The sequence below is a fragment of the Lepidochelys kempii genome, chromosome 10, assembly GCF_965140285.1.
Source record: "Lepidochelys kempii isolate rLepKem1 chromosome 10, rLepKem1.hap1, whole genome shotgun sequence".
Classification (NCBI taxonomy): domain Eukaryota; kingdom Metazoa; phylum Chordata; order Testudines; family Cheloniidae; genus Lepidochelys; species Lepidochelys kempii.
In genome coordinates, this window is record NC_136389.1 from 11,154,333 (window position 1) to 11,171,440 (window position 17,108).

Sequence of the window (17,108 nt, forward strand, 5' to 3'; positions counted from 1 at the left end):
GCTGGCGTGGGCTGTGGGCAGGGAAGGGCTATTACCTTGTGCTAGGAAAGGAGCAATACCTGTAACATGTGCATTTGCCATGTCTGCCTTTGCCTCAAAGGGGAACAGATTGTGCAGACTCTGCGCCCTGGTGATGCAGCAGACTCGTAAGAGGCAGGGAGGCAATCTGATACTTCCACCGAAAGCTGTAGTTTGTGCTTGTGCTGCTGCTGGGCTGCCCAATCCCTTTCTGGTTTAGAGGCTGGAGTTTGCTTGCAGTGCGCACCTCTGGGCTCTGCTTCCACCTGCGTCCAGAAGCCTTTGCAAGCAGTCCCTATACTGCAGAGCAGAGCTCTTCTTCTTCTTTTTTTTTCTTTTCTTTTTCTTTTTTTTAACCTTGTGCCGATTAATAGAGTCTGGTTTCCTGTCAGGTCTTTGCATTTTCCTTCTCCGCCCCTCCCAGCCTGTGACACACTTTTTCTTACTTTCTGTCTTGCCACTTGCTCATTCTGACACTGGTGCACTTGCATCCTGTATTCCAGAGCCCTCTTCTCCCTAGACTCTTGGCTATCTGCAGGGCTCTGGCCCTTGCCATTCCCTTCCGTCCCAGCAGATGCAGAGCACGGTTCACCTCTCTAGGGCTCCTGGAGAGGGATACTGACAAGTGTGTGGAGATGACCTAGTGAATTTCACCCAGCAGCAGGACAGCAAGTGAGCCTGGTCACTCATGAGCGCCCAAGGTAAGGAAAGCAGCCACCTGCCAGACCAGCTCCACACCATTGTCGGCTGGGATGGTACTTGGTTCTGATCACTGCAGCTTTCAGTTTCACTCTTTCCCCCCGCCCCCCCCAGGAGACTTCTTTGATAGTCTTTCTGCGAGCTCCTTTCTCACCCTCGGCAGGTCTAGCTCCACTTTGCATGTACAGAAATTGCAGGTTGCATTCATAGGTGCAAGCACAAATCAAAATGTTTTGGGGGGATCAGGAGGAAGAATTAGGGGATAGGTAAGAGGGAAGGAGATTGATTGAGCAGGGCTGGCGATAGGGAAGTTTCTGTTCCCACTCACAGTACAATCCATCCTGCCCCTTTCTGTAAAACTCTTGTTTGAGGATTTATGCTTCCTCTAAGTAATAAAACCACTCTGAATGTTTTCTTGCTTTATAGTTGTACTTCTCATTTCTTCCACTCTGTTTTCTTTGACCCTGATATATCGTCTATTATCTTTTCTGCCATCTTTTTACGTCTATTTTCCATCCAACGTATTTTCTTTATTGTATGACAACTGTTCCTATTTTTCCTTTCATCCTCCTCCATCACCTTCCTCTTTTTTTAGCCTCTGCAGTGGGCTGTACCTCTACCCCCAAGTTATTAATTTCTCTCCCCTCTCCCTCTATTATTTTGTTCTTTTCTGTCTTGTTCCCCTTTCCCATCTCTTTGTTCTTCCCCTCCTCTAGTCTCTCTCCACTTCCTCTCCCCAAAATCTCTCTCACACATAGGGCTGCCTGCCCTGCAAAATCAGTCTTGTGCACTGCTCTTGCTTTACCCCAAAATTACCCTTTCAAACACATGCTGCCTCCCTTTGCACCTGTCCACACTTGGAGGATTTGTTTCAAAAGCTCCCCAGCCCCCTTAAAATCTCCCCATCTCTCTCACTCACTCACACACACATGCCTATGCAGGTTTCTTCCAACTCTCTCACTAATACACAACAGACAGCCTCCCCCTTCCCCACACTGTCTGACTGTCAAGCACAGAGCCTCCTTGTATCTCCCTTTATATGCACATTGCTTCCTCTCCATGCACGTTTGCACATATATACGGCCTCCTCTGAAAAGGATCCATTCTCTCCTGCTGCAAGTGTTCTCCTCTTCCCACAGTTCCTATCTCTCCCCTCATCCCTCCCAGTTTTTCTGTCCTCCCATTGCTCCCCAAGTTCTGGCCCAGCCCTTCCCCCATGTATCCCTGTCTCCCCCATGTTCCTATTTGCTCTTCTCCCCCAGTTTTTCTTTGTCCATTTCTTCCCTTTCACTCCTGGTGCTGCCATACTGGACCGCAGCCCACCTGGGCGGTCCAGCTCTCTGCTGCCTCCCGGCCTTTGCATCCCCCAGTGGTGCCTGCAGGAAATTTGGAGGAAGTACTGCGATACCTGTGCTTTCCCCTTCCATTGCAGGCTGTATGAGCAGAGCAGTGAGGGGAGTGAGGGTGGGCAGAGAAAGAGAATGGTTTGGTCCAAAATGTCCTTGGAGAATGGTAAAGAATCATAGAACGAGATATGTGCTTCAAAAGCTGGACAAGGAACTTAATTAAAACAGAGAAAACAATTACACTGTTCCCTCTGCCTGACTGCAAAGGTTCTGCTCAGGACTTTTTGAGCCTTGAGGAGGAGGTTGTCCTGTCGATTCTCTTGGATTATCAAATCCCAAAGATGCAGAGTCCGATAAGTGTGTGTCTCTCCATTAAGACTAAGGTGTGATTGCTACCAGAACCTCACAACAATTCAGCAGGGGTTAGAAACAGCTGAAGAGGCTCCCTGTTTCTCATGTACTGAGAATTTTGATCCATCTCAAACATGTAGGATATTGGGGTAAAAGTACACCCAATGACAACAGCTGATATTGTGTCCTGGTTTAAGTTTGGATACGTTTTGGACTGGATTGTGACACTTAAAAGCAAGGCCTGAGACTTCTTAGATTTGACATCTCACACCCTCACATCCTTAAACCAGCGCCATTTAAGATGAAGATTTACTTCCAGGGCTGGCGGTGTTGTTCTGATTTCAGATTTCTCAGCGTAAAGCAAGGAAATTGCCCCGTATCCCAGCAGAAGTAACAAGGGGTCTTTATGTTCTGGAATTCTTCTAGCACTCTGTCCTGCTCTCTCAGATGTCTAGATTTAAAGTAAAATCTTGTGGATGGCGGGGGGAGAGGGGGGGCTGCAAATAGCATGCTTGAAATGTGACAGCATCCCAAGAGTTTCAGGGATGCAGAGCTGGCAATCTATGGCCTTTTGTGAGTGACCATTCCTTCCGGAATGCTGAAACAACTGCAGTCTAATTTTTCTATCACCTGTTGACTTGTGGGCCTATTGAGAAGTAGAATTTCTACAAGTCGAGAATATTATCACAAGCAATCGACTATCTGGGAGCCTTTCTCCCTCCAGCTCATGCTATTATATCTCATGGTCTGTTGGCTAGTTTTGTGGGCATGAAAAGTACTTTGAGTCGGGGGCACTGGGGGGGGGGAGGATTAGTGCCCCCACGGTGAAAATATTGGGGGTGTGGATCTATCTTTCTGCCCCCCGATGTTTTCCACCCCCACAATATCCCATGCAGACAAGAGGGGGACCAGAAGGAGGGGCTCGAGTGGCCACCAAGGTGCACAAGATCAGGTTGGCCACCGGGGAGCAAGTAGGACTCCCCAGCCCAGCCCGAGCCTATCTTTCAGACACTAGCCACAGTGGGTCCTGGCGGAGAAGCCCAGCATGGGGGAGGGGCAGGAAAACATGCATCAGGTGCTGGGGTGGGGAACAGCACAGGGCACCAGCACCTGAGCAGGGCGGCAGGGGGCCAGTAGCTAAGAAATGTGTGTTGGAGCTCAGGGGGCACTGGGCACCAACCACAGAGGAAAGGCTGTAGGAACTACCAGGAAGCCTCTTCCCAGCCTGGAGCCAGCTCCCTGCCCTTCCCCAGTCTTAGTAGCTCCCCTTGCTCCTCCTTCTTCTCCCCCCACCCCGCCCCACACTTTCAGTTGCACCATTTTAGTCATTCTGCATGATTCCACCTGGCATTTGAGGTTCTTCTGTGTGCTGGGTCACCACACCTGACATTTTGTGAGGCCCTGGCATGTCTCGTGTACCCTTTCATTATGTCCTCCTGCAAGGATTGTGGGACTACAATACAATCGCCATAGGTAATCAGACCTCCCGTTTCAGAGCATTTCCCTCTCACTGCACCAAGTTACAGGCTGGGACACCTGATAAGTAACTGGCCTTTGAAAATCTCTCCCCAGGGCAACAATGTCTTGGCTGTTATTCAGTTCATGAGCTTACTTACAGTGGCTTCATTAATTACCAGGAGGGGTCTGAGGTGAGCTTTGAATTTGCATGGGCAACTTCTCTTAACCCCTAGCTTTTCCTCGGTCTGCTCCAATATAGGTCTAAAGGTTAAAGCCACTTTGCCTTCCCTTCCACTGCACTGAGAACAGTTACTCCAGAATGGAGAATCAGGACATAAGTCTTTGACTCCAAGACGTTTTCATGTCGCTGTCTCCAGTAAGAGATGGCCCTGAACTAAGCAAATAACAAATCCTATAATGTATGTGGAAACAGTACAGTCTTCATCCATGCACCTCTGTCAATTTATCACCATTCTGATTTGCAGCAACTAAATTTGGACCCTTCATTGAACAAACTCTCCCAACTAATTTAACTTTAGTGACCAAGAGCTGTTGCCAGTTCATAGCCAAGGGAAAGCAGCATGGCAATTGGGACCACTTATGAAAATGAGGGGTTTAGATAGTTTTTCTCTGAATCTTCATTTTGCTACTCGGGCAAATTATGACTCCTGTTAAAAAGCAAATAACAGTTTTTTAAATGCTTAGGGCAGGTCTACATTTAACATGCTGCATTGGTGCAGTTGTCGATGGGAGAGAGCTCGCCCATGGACGCAGTTTATCCACCTCCCCGAGGGGCAGTCGCTATATTGACAGAAGAAGCTCTTCCACCGACATAGCGCTGTCTACACTGGGGGTTAGGTCAATATACTACATCACTCTGGGGTGTGGATTTTTCACACCCCTGAGTGATGCAGTTATACTGGTTTAGATCCGTAGTGTAGACCAGACCTTATTTTGTCTGAATTATGTACAAATTCATCCCCTTTGGAGCCTGGTGTTTTCTGGGACGAGCTTCCAAGGCATTTTGTGAGAACTTCAAGAGTCCGCCAGCCCCCTCTGTAGACAATCTCCAATGCTGCAAAAACAGCAAATGTGCTATTTCCAGTGTACTGTTTATAATAAAAAAACTATATTGAATTTTTGCTTTAACAGACTTTTAGCACATTTTGGGCCCAATCCTGACTCCTTATGCATCCCAAACTCCTTGGGCGCACAAGGAATGTAAGATCAAGCCCTTTATTGGTTTTAACATAAATCTTGGGCCAAATTCTCCATGGTTTTGCCAGTGCAACTCTATTGATGTCAGTAGCATTCCCACAGTGTAACAGAGAGGAGAATTTCACCCCCAGAATGTGATGCTCCATGCTCCAGTGTCAAGAGTTTTGATGAATTTATGAAAACACACCAGGAACTGACAAAAAGTGTTTCCGTAAATCAAACAGTTAATAAAGTTCTCCATTTGACTTTTCCCTGGCAGCCCATAGGAGCTTTGCCCACTGACTTCCGCAGAAGCTGAACTGGGCTGATAGAGAGCTGCCTTCATTGCTGAGGGTACAGTGCCTGTACTTTTAAAAAAGGAAACAAGGAAAAGAATAAGTTTATTTTCAGTACAGATGATGGATTTTTACAAGTGTGCACGTAAAACAGCTTCCATCTCCCCCGCCCCAACGTTTCCTCAGAAATGCTGCCTTCACCCTCCTCTCTGGGTCAGTAGTTTTAATGGAGGTGAATATTTTCCGGAGAGTAACCTTTCTGCTTGTGATTTGTTCAACGGCTCAGGAGTTATAATGGTCGCCATAAGATTTATATGATTGCTGTCTGTGGCACAGATCCAACAAGGTAATAAAAAGTGTGTCTGTTCTAGCTTCCTCGGTCACTTTTTTCTCTCCTCTTGGCCCCCCCTCACTTTTGCCCCTTGCAGACAAAAAGGGGAAACAATGTCAGTCCGTTTAAATTGCAGCTTTGGCAGAACTGGGTTATACCCATTTCACATAGGACGTGTCCTAAATGTAGTTGGTGAATTACTTCTTTCTGGAGGATTGTCACAATGACTTCAGTTGAAGTTAAAAGTGGTTTTCGGATTTTACTTTAAATCTAGACGTCTCTTCCGCTCCACATTCTCCTGCCAAATATTTGGATTCCAGAAGAGACAAAATTTAGTGGGGGCCATATCCTGCCATCAGTCCACATGCAAAACTATCTACTGAAATCGGTGGGGAGTTTTGCCTTTAAAATCACTGGCAGATAGGGCTCTTCCATTTTTATACAAAAAAAACTAGTAAATTTTGCAAAGCTCATGAAAGTAAAGAACAAATAGCATCATTAACAGCTGGGCATAATGTATGTAGTTCCTGTGCAAGTGTGGCAGAGGGCTAGTTCTTGTGAAAGCCCCACTAAACCTCATCTGCTTTCACTGCTGTATGTTGCATTGCTTTCCAATGTAATCAGCTGTGATGGGTCTGTGTAGCAACTCAACAGGAAAGAGGACTGTGTCAAACATCCCTGGAAGTCTATCAGAAATGTCAAACTAAATGTTTTAGTTTAAAGACTTTTTAGTTTAAATTTTTAGTTTAGTTCTGTAAAAAATTACTATAGGCTTAATACTTGTTTCTTCGGTGACTGAATCTCTGTGTAAAGTAAATAGGTATAGCAATGACAGATGCTTGGATTCTGGTGTCTAATGTCTGGTTTGGCAGAGTCAAATATACTTTCTCTCTGCATGAATATCACGCTGTTCTGTGAGCCCTCCTAAATAGTAACATTTTAAAGTAAATTGGGTGAGTTGTGAGAAAATTCATAAGCATGAAGGTTCCTTATCAGTGTTAGAAAAACAGTCTTTGGACCTGATCAAAACTTCATTGAAGTCAGTGGGAAGACTCCCATTGACCTCAGTGGGCACTGGATCGGGTCCTTCATTGGTGATTAAGTTTTCCTCATTAATGTGGATAGAATAGGATATTTGCTCTGTGAATGCTGGAATAAGCTATATGGTGGTAGTATGTACATGGATGCCGTTAGCAGTTAACAGATTGTTTCCCTTTTGTTTTGTGAGTATGTTGTGGACATATGTTCATAAACTAATTCTGAAAAATTGATATGTGATACATAAAATCCTTCTACATAATGATCATTGTAACAGATATCAGTATGTGCAATGCTAGATTGGTTAATGGCTATGGGTTTGCTTAATGGGTTTCCGGATATTGTTTCTACACCTAAGCAGAAGAGCCATTTCCATAAAAATTAGAAATAACCATGAAGAAACTCTTAAAATATTTCCCTCTGTGAATTCTGAATCCTGAGCATAAGTAAGCTGGGAAAACACCTGAAGTCACTTTACTGTGTGTGTGTTTTAAATAGGATTATTTACTTTCTACTTGCAGCACTCTATGGGTTCTTCCAAAACTCTACCGCTGCACCTTAGTCCTGAACAAGAACGAACTCTTCCATTCCAGACCTCGCTCCCACACTGCAGTTTCTATTTATTGGCGTCTCCTGAGCAAAGATTTGCAGTTCCATCAATCTCTAATGGCTTTGTAGCAAACCCAAAGATCCACTTTGTTGAGATTATCAAACTCATTTCACTGGTGACCTGGGAGAGTTGTGCTTCTTTGTGCAGCCTTTGCTATGAAAGATGTTGATGCAATTTGAAACATGAAGTATTTAAACTCTTGTCTCAAGTCAGAAAGGGGGTGCTTTTCTTTTTCTTTTGCTTTGATTGTTAGAAGAAATAAAGGGGCCTTATGTTTCCTATAGGGCTGGAAACACTGAATCAGTTTATTTTTACCTGAAACTCTCTGGTCAGAAGGGAGGATGGGACTTCTGAGGCATCTCCACTTGGAGTGCTGTTGTACATGTTGGTGTTTGTATGACTCCCCTGTGCTTGTTGGGGCTAATGACAGTAGGAGCTCCTGGTTAAATGCTGCTGACAGTTATGGACATGCAATGCCAGTGAATTCAGGGGTGTTGCGCAGGTGTGAGAATCTGCTGGCCTTTTATGTGCATTACTGTTGAGGATAGGTTGAACTCTCCTCTTGAAGAAAGCAATCAGAAAATGATATTCATGGCTGACAGTCTGGGCAGAAATGCTGGTAATTTTAACCATCACTTTGGAGGCTGGCAAGTTGTCAGAAAGCTCTGGCAACAGGTTCCGACCTTTTTTCTATAATGTGGAAGCCACAATGACTCAAAGTTGCATCAACATGGCATTGATGCTAAGTCACAACCTGATAGTGTGTCAACCTGAAGCTGTTTCAGGGACAACATCAGAAAAATGGCTTTTGAGCCTGTTAAATTACAGGCGTCACTAACCCTATATGGGATCCTGAGCCTACATTTGAAACATTAGCTATTGGAGGCAAGCAAGGGATAGAATTCCAATTTGGATAAAAGTTGACAAATTGTAAACATTCTTTGTTTCTGTTTCTTTTTCCGATATCTAGGTTTCACCTGCCTGAATTTCATATATATCTGAATTTTGTTTTTAATGGGCCCATTATTGATTTGTGAGAAGAAGAAAAGGTTGAATTTATGAATACTGATAGAATCATAGAAACGTAGGGTTAGGAGTCATCACGTCCAGCCCCTGGGCTGAGGCAGGACCAAGTGAACCTAGACCATCCCTGACAGGTGTTCGTCCAACTCCTGCTTAAAAACCTCCAGTGATGAGGAATCCACAACCTCCTTTAGAAGCCTATTCCAGAACTTAAATACCTTCAGAATTAGAAAGTTTTCCCTAATATTTAACCTAAATCTCCCTTGTGGCAGATTAAGCCCATTACTTCTTGTCCTATCTTAGTGGACATGGAGAACAATTGATTACCATCCTCTTTGTAACAGCCCTTAACATATGGAAAGACTGTTATCAGATCCCTGTCTCTCCATCATCTTTTCCCAAGACTAAACATGCCCAGTTTTTTCAACCATTCCTCACATAGATTTTTTTTCTAAATCTTTTATCTTTTTTGTTGCTCTCCTCTGGACTCTCCACATCTTTCCTGAAGTGTGGTGCCCAGTATTGGACACAGTGCTCCAGCTGAGGCCAGCTGGTGTCTGGCCTTGGCTCTGGTGCTCCAGCTATGTACCAGTGCTGAGTAGAGCAAGACAATTACCTCCCGTGTCTTACCTACGACACTGCTGGTAATGCATCCCAAAATGATATTAGCCGTGCACCTCTATCACATTGTTGACTCTTATTCAATTTGTGATCCACTATAACCCCAGATCCTTTTCAGCAGTCTTACAGTTATTCCCCATTTTGTAGTTGCCCATTTTGATTTTTCCCTCCTAAGTGAAGTATTTTGCATTTGTCACCTTTGTCTGGCTTGTCCTCGTCTGTCCCTCTACGAACGCAAGTCAATGCCACACCATTCTATTTTGTTGCAAGCATGTTCTTTCCATTTCTGGCCAAAGAGTTTTGTCATGGGATCAGCCCAGTGCATTTTCGGTCTGCCCATCAGTCGCTTGTGGTCTCTGGAGATCCAGTCACTGATGCGGGTTGTCCACCTATTGTCTTGCCTGCGGACTACATGACACACCCCCCTTCACTTTGCATCGTACATCGCCTGCACTACATTGTTCACCTCTGTATGCCTTCTGATCTCCTCATTCGGTATATGATCACGGAGCTATATCTTACGCATTCGCCCTTCCATTGCTCTCTGGGTGATAGTGAATTTTTCTTCCTCTGCTTTTGTCATTGACCAGCTTTCTGCTCCGTATATCATTGCTGGCAGAACAGTGGAGTTAAACAGTTCTTTCCCCTTCTTAATGGGCAGTTCATCGTCCAGTAGGGAAATCTTTATTTTGTTGAAACTTGGCCACCCTGCCTTTCTCCTCCTACTGCATTCCCCTTCAAATGAGTGGATGTGATCAATTGTTGAATACTCTTAGCGGAAACCAGCTTGTTCTCTGCTTTTGTGCATTTCAAGATCCTGCTTAATCTGATTGAGTATGACACGGGTGAAGACTTAATACACTTGTGAGAGGAGTGTGATCGGACAGTAGTTGCTCAGTTCTTTTGTATCACCTTTCTTCATCAATAGTATTGTTTTAAATTTCTTCCATTCATCTGGAACACGCTTAGCACTTGTCTTTACTGAATTTCATTTTGTTGAATTCAGACCAATTCTCAAAGTCATTTTTAATTCTAATCCTGTCCTCCAAAGTGTTTGCAACCCTTTCCCTCTCCCCCTCCCCCATTTGGTATCATCTGAAAATGTTATAAGCATACTCTTACCTATATTTGAAGCTGCCAAATTTAATTTGAATTTTCCCAAGGTCTCCTCAGCACTGGTATAGTAGAAGTTTTGCCGGTTAGGATTGGGGTATATTGGCAGATTACTGCAGAGCATGTATCCTAGAAATGAATGTCCATTAATCAGCTTTTTATGATTATGAATGTTGTTTGGGATAAAAATTTCAAAAGCACCTAAGTGGCTTAGGCTTATAAGCAGGGTTACCATACACTGAGTTTTCCTGGACATTGCCTCTTTTTTGAGCCTCCATCCTCTGTCTGGGAGGATTATTCAAATAACAGGCAATGTCCAGGACTTTTTTAGAGCCAGATGCTGCAGCTCAGAAAGAGCCCCAATTGGTCCGCTTCCTGATGGGTCCCTTCCCTGCATTGACAGCTGATTGGTCCATTCCTCTGCAGCCACAGCTGGCAGATCCTGCCTACCCAGGCCCCAGCTCCTAGCCCAGGGTAGGGGCCTGCAGAGAGGCACTGGCTGACAGCTGTTGCTGCATCCTGGACTTGCGCCAGCTGCCCTGCCACCATGACAGGGAGTGACGCTGTCCCCCACCACCACCTCCAGTGAGTACCCCTGCTGCACGTATCATCTCCAGCTCCCCCAAATGTACTCTCCTCCAGATCCCTTCGCCCCTCCCCGACAGTGTCCTCTTTTCGGAAACCTGAAATATGGTCACCCTAAAGTCCCATTTATTTTAATGAAAATCCCAATGGGAGTTAAGCACCTAAAATTTTGAAAGTGGGATTGAGACTTCTAAGTCACTCAAGTGCTTTTGATAACGTTACCCTTTGTTTCTTCTATAAAAAACCTCTGAAAAGACCAAAAAAATTAACACACGAAAGTTAAAGTTGTGACAGATGAGTTAAAAGAAAAACCCAAGGAAATTCATAGTTAATGGTGCTATTGCTTTCTTAACTCACCACATTATATTAGGGTAGTGTAAGGATGTCAAACAGTGATTAAGTAGCATAACTTATTTGCTGTAGTGCCCAGACATTACAGAGCAAGTTAAGAATGGAGTGTCAGGCGTAATTGTGCGTTTTCTCGTTGTATTGGCTTGTGTTACATGCCTAACATTACTTTAAATGTAGTTTTGTGTATGTTGGAGTTTTCTCTTATGTTTCCCCATGGCTAGTAATATTTTGTGTTGTAGTTTTCCTCTCTTTCATGTGCCATGTTATCCATTACTGTCACCAGCCCTGCCAGGATGTCCTTGGAGAGGCGCCTTAATGGAGCTGTCCCAGTTAAAGAAATTCAATGTGATTGAGCTGCAGCAAAGAATCAAAATCCAAATATCTGAAAGGGATGAATAATAACTAGGTATTAAAGCATATTGGTTATTTATTACTGGCAGAAGGCAGGAAAACATTAGCATGTAAAAGCTTCATATTAATCACTGCTGGTGAGTGGAAACCTGAAAAGTCACCTCTATCTTTGCTAACTCCATTTTCATTATTCCTGGTGTGTTATCACTCTTCCAGCCCTCTCTCCCCCAACATCCTCAGCTGGTAAGAAGTAATTCTGAACAGGCAGGCTACAAAAAGAGACAGGGTTAATTACAGGAAATAGAAGTAGCCAGAATGCCAAAATAGGGCAGGTGTTTTCTTTATTTTTTACCTGCTCAGATCCAGCTTCAGCTACTGTCTGCAGGGAGGAGGGTGAGAATAAAATCCAGAATCTGAGTTGTTGTTCACTGTTCTTCGTCAGGGTATAAATAGGGGCTGCAATCTCAGCTGGGGAAAAAATCTATGATGAGAAATGGAGGGCAGTGCAGTGCTTAGAGTAGGGCAACTGGGCATCAGAATTCCTGGATGCATTCCTGGCTCTGCCGCCAATTCACGGTGTTCCTCTGTCTACCCAAATGTAAAGTGCGCATAATGATACTTATGTGCCCCATGGAGGTGTTGTGAGAGTTAAATGATGTTTGTAAAATGCTCTGTGATCCTCCATTGAAAAGTGCTGTGCGAACACCCAGTGAGCTTGATTTGATCTGAGAGGCTTTGCCAGCAGTCAGGTATCAGCACCTGGCACTTTCCTGGGCCAGCATTACAAAGCTCTTACTTTTCCAAACACACATCAGAGATGTAAACTCCCTACCTTTAGGCCACGCTGAGGATGACAAGATCCTGTTTCATCTGAAAAAAGAAAAGGAGTACTTGTGGCACCTTAGAGACTAACCAATTTATTAGAGCATAAGCTTTCGTGAGCTACAGCTCACTTCATCAGATGCATATTGTGGAAACTGCAGCAGACTTTATATATACACAGAGAATATGAACCAATACCTCCTCCCACCCCACTGTCCTGCTGGTAATAGCTTATCTAAAGTGATCATCAGGTGGGCCATTTCCAGCACAAATCCAGGTTTTCTCACCCTCCACCCCCCCCCCACAAATTCACTCTCCTGCTGGTGATAGCCCATCCAAAGTGACAACTCTTTACACAATGTGCATGACAATCAAGTTGGGCTATTTCCTGCACAAATCCAGGTTTTCTCACATCCCCCCACCCCCATACACACACAAACTCACTCTCCTGCTGGTAATAGCTCATTATGTGCTCACCAGTATGGGGGTGGGGGGATGTGAGAAAACCTAGATTTGTGCAGGAAATAGCCCAACTTGATTGTCATGCACATTGTGTAAAGAGTTGTCACTTTGGATGGGCTATCACCAGCAGGAGAGTGAATTTGTGTGGGGGGGTGGAGGGTGAGAAAACCTGGATTTGTGCTGGAAATGGCCCAACTTGATGATCACTTTAGATAAGCTATTACCAGCAGGACAGTGGGGTGGGAGGAGGTATTGGTTCATATTCTCTGTGTATATATAAAGTCTGCTGCAGTTTCCACGATATGCATCTGATGAAGTGAGCTGTAGCTCACGAAAGCTCATGCTCTAATAAATTGGTTAGTCTCTAAGGTGCCACAAGTCCTCCTTTTCTTTTTGCGAATACAGACTAACATGGCTGTTACTCTGAAACCTGTTTCATCTGGAAAATCCTCAGCAGCCCCGAGCCATCTCTGTAGCAGTTCCACACTGGGTAGAATGCTGCTGGTTCTTAGCCACTGGGTATGTCACATTGGCAGGCAAACTGTTTTGTATGCAACCTCATTCCTGCGTCTTTCAGGATTTCAAGCCCTGCCCTGAAGTCTCAGCAATGAAGCCAGAAGAATTAAATAGGTTTCAGAGTAACAGCCGTGTTAGTCTGAATTCTTAAAAAGAAAAGGAGGACTTGTGGCACCTTAGAGACTAACCAATTTATTTGAGCATGAGCTTTCGTGAGCTACAGCTCACTTCATCGGATGCAACTGTAGCTCACAAAAGCTTATGCTCAAATAAATTGGTTAGTCTCTAAGGTGCCACAAGTCCTCCTTTTCTTTTTAAGAATTAAATAGTAACCAGGGCCAGTGCTGTTAAGGCCCATCTACTTTAGAAAATATTAGAGAGACAAAGTGGGTGGGGTAATATCTTTTGTTGGACCAACTTCTGTTGGTGAGAGAGACACGCTTTCGACTCTGTCTCTCTCTCACCAACAAAAGTGGGTCCAATAAAAGATATTACGTCACCCACCTTGTCTCTCTCATATCCTGGGACCAACATGGTTACAACAACACTGCATACAACAATGAGAAAAGGTTGTCATTTACAGCTAGTTCAAGTACCAGCAATACTCTTGCCCACCCACAGCATTGCTCCAAATGCTTCCCAAATAGTCCAGAAATCATTTCACTTGCACTAGCCCGGGCAGCTCCTGTGAACATTTCCACCCCCACCAATTCATTTCCAACCTTTTACTGATAGAGTAGGTGGGAAGTGCAGATTTTGTGGTTGCACTGGTTCACTCAGCTCTCCCAGTGTTCTCCCACAGTGCTTCCCCGCTTTTCAGTGATGACTCTGTACAGGGTTGTTTGGGGTTTTTTTTTGGCAATTTGTGCTCCTCCACTACGGCAAAAAGGACCTGTGCATCCTTGCTCTGAACTTACCTTAGGCAGCTGTGGCTGTGTGATTGTGCAGGAACCTGGCACACTTGTTCCCCCTTACACTCACACTGATACACAGACCCAGTTGCAAGAACTTCTGTCTTCTGCTGCTCAGGAGCTGCGTCAGAGGAGCTGGCAGAATAACACACGTACACACACTCCTAGGAACAAGCCCCTTGCTCTTAGGGTATGTCTTAGGCCCGTGTCAGCTGGCTCAGGCAATTGCAGTATGGACATTCAGGCTCAGGCTGGAGCCCGAGTTCTGGAACCCCTACCCCTTCACACAACCTCCTTTCCCTCTGGAGCTATGGGAGCTAGAGACATGGTAAGCCCAGAGGGAAAGGTGCACAGCCCACGGAGGCCTGGATGTGGGCTGAAGACTCTTGTGAGGGACACTAGGTTTCTATATATTTTGTAGGACTCTGGTAAGCCCCCCAGTGCTCCTCTTCTGCACTGTTTATGTTGCTGTTTCACACTGGAGTGATTGCTACCACAAGGATAGAGAATCTTTCCCAGTAAAGAAAAATGGGGCACAACAGCCTTAGAAGAGCTGAAATTCTGGCAGGGCAAAGCAGGAGTTAAACTGGCTGCTGCATCACAGTTGTGTTTTATGCTTGCCTGTCACCTCATTTTCCATGGTGACTTCATTAGCAGTGAGCTGCTAATTAAATTTCATATTTATGATGAGAAAATAAAATCATTGACCCTTTTTTAAGTAGTCCCCCCCCTTTTTTTTTGCATTTAGACTCAGCCAGCTGAGTCAGCAGTAGAGCGTCTGCAAAGATGAAACTTACCAGCTTTCACAAGGAAGATAAATAGAACAAATAATGATGGAAGGAGAGTCTACTCTGAAACCATGTAGTTATTACACTATATTAATTTTTTAATGCAAGAAAACAATTCAGTTTGCTCTTCTCAGAAAGCAGTGTTGCTGAGAAGAAGGGAAAGAACCTTTTTGATTTTTTGAAGGGTTCAGGATGTAAATATTAATCTAACTCTCAAAAGTTTGTTTGTGATGGGAGATAATATGTTGAAAAAGACTTTAGACTGGTCCACTGACAATGATTACCACCATCTACTCACCAGTAGACTGTCTATGTCTTGGGTTCCCAAGGATTAAATATTACCACACATAAGCATTGATTCATGGTGCCAAGTGTCTTCCTCTTGGAATCTGTAGTTTTTCTGTAGTAGTGTAGAGTTTATATGGTGTCAGCAAACCAGAACTATAAACTACTACTCCCAGCAAGCTTTGTATGCAAGAAGTGCTCTATAGCCGCATCCTATTCATGCAAAGCGAACATCTGAAGAAGGCTTTAAGGGACAGATTTTCAAGTGCTCAGCATCTATAACTGAGCCAAGATTTTCAAAGAGCTCAGGCAATTTAGGAACCTAAATAAGGGACAGATTTTTTGAAGGGCTTGGTACCCAGCAGCTCCCACCCATTGTGACACATAGGACCAGATTTCCTCACCATCTGAGCTAGGTCTTTCAAAAGTCCAGCTGTGATATTTCCCGAGGGCATCTAGGGTTGTGAGGCACCCCACCACCACCTGCCATTAGCATGAGGAATTCTTGTTTGTGCCTACCAGGAGTCAGCTCCCCAACTCCACCGGCAACACAAGCATTCCCCTCGAGACGTGTGCAGGCCCCACATTCCCTCTGCGGGTTAGTGATCAGCACACTCCAACCCCTGAGCCCTCTGAGCATCCACCCTGGAGTGTCTAGCTCCTGTTCCACTGAACACTCACAGTATTCACAGATTAGCTGCTCCCAAAGAAGTATTGTGCACCAGTTTACCAGTTTTCCTTCAGATCACTGCTCTGTTTAACACACAGCACTTAAATATGGTTGAAGTGAAAACAAGTAAAAGTTTATTTAACAAAGCTTAGAGATTTGAGAAGCAGAAGTCAAAGTGTTGAAAACAAAAGGTTACATGTAAAATAACATCATGATACACAAAGACTTAATTACTGATATACTCTCCTGTCTAGTGAAGTTTAGCCCATCTAAAGTCTTTGCAGCATTTTCCAGCCAAGATTAAACTGCAAGTCACACAATGATCAGCCAGAGAGAGAAGTGTCTACTATCCCCTGCCTGATGCAAACCTGTTTGTCATCTTCTGGGGAGCTGTCTTATGACTTACATACCTTAAGAATATCATTTTCAGTGTAGACACATAGCTGCTTAAATATCCATACATACATTTTGCAATGATTAGGACAACCAGTGTGTTACTAGCTGTCGGTAGAGACCTCACATCCCACCCTTTGATGCACTATTATGTAGATATCAGACCCAGGCTATCCCTGTAAACTCCTATGCATCCCTTATGTCCTCTGCCAATTGACACCAAGGGGTCCCTGGGTCACACCAGCCATTATTTTGCTGCTTACATGGCAGCTGAGTTCTTTGCAAAATATGATCTTGATTGTGGGTTCTGAGCTTGTTGAAAAAAAATAAAAAATCTAGTCCTAAGGCTCTTGAGTAGAGGTGAGAGCTGAAAGAATTCAGTCCTCAAGTGTGGGAATTATTTACCCATTCTCAGATTACAAGAAGAAGGTGACCATCAATGGATCTCAAAGGCAACATGTTTAATGAAAGCGAATAGCTCTTTTGCATAAAACATAATTAACCCTTGGTAGTGGGTGAAATGAGATAGTGAGGCGTATAACTTGTACCTGCAATCTCTTCAGTTCCACGAGCTAGAAGAAACATGGGTAAGTATTGTTGTTCCTCATGTTTCAGGAGAGAAACCAAATACAAAAGGGGAAATTTTTAAGGGCCCAAATGATACTCTGGTACCGTGCCTTTAAAAAAAAGTCTCTCTAAATACTTGGGATTAGGATTCTTCCACCTGCACCCCCTGTCATGTTTTTACAGTATTGTCCAGAAAGGGTGTTTTACTGGTACTGGCCACTCTCAGAAACAGGATATGCATGTAGATGGAGCACTGTTCTGATCTGATCTGGCAGTTCCTAACTGCTCCTTTCCTATGGTGAGAAA

General features: G+C 44.3%; 1 protein-coding gene across 1 annotated transcript in view; it reads left to right on the forward strand.

Moving 5' to 3' along the window:
* Positions 1-298: 298 nt before the first annotated feature.
* CARD11 (caspase recruitment domain family member 11) overlaps positions 299-17,108 on the forward strand; it is a 70,893-nt gene continuing 54,083 nt past the window's right edge. Inside the window, exon 1 of the mRNA XM_073361961.2 lies at positions 299-719. Within this exon, the coding sequence (XP_073218062.1) occupies positions 707-719 (13 nt within the window). The 5' untranslated portion in view covers positions 299-706. The remainder of the gene's footprint in view (positions 720-17,108) is intronic.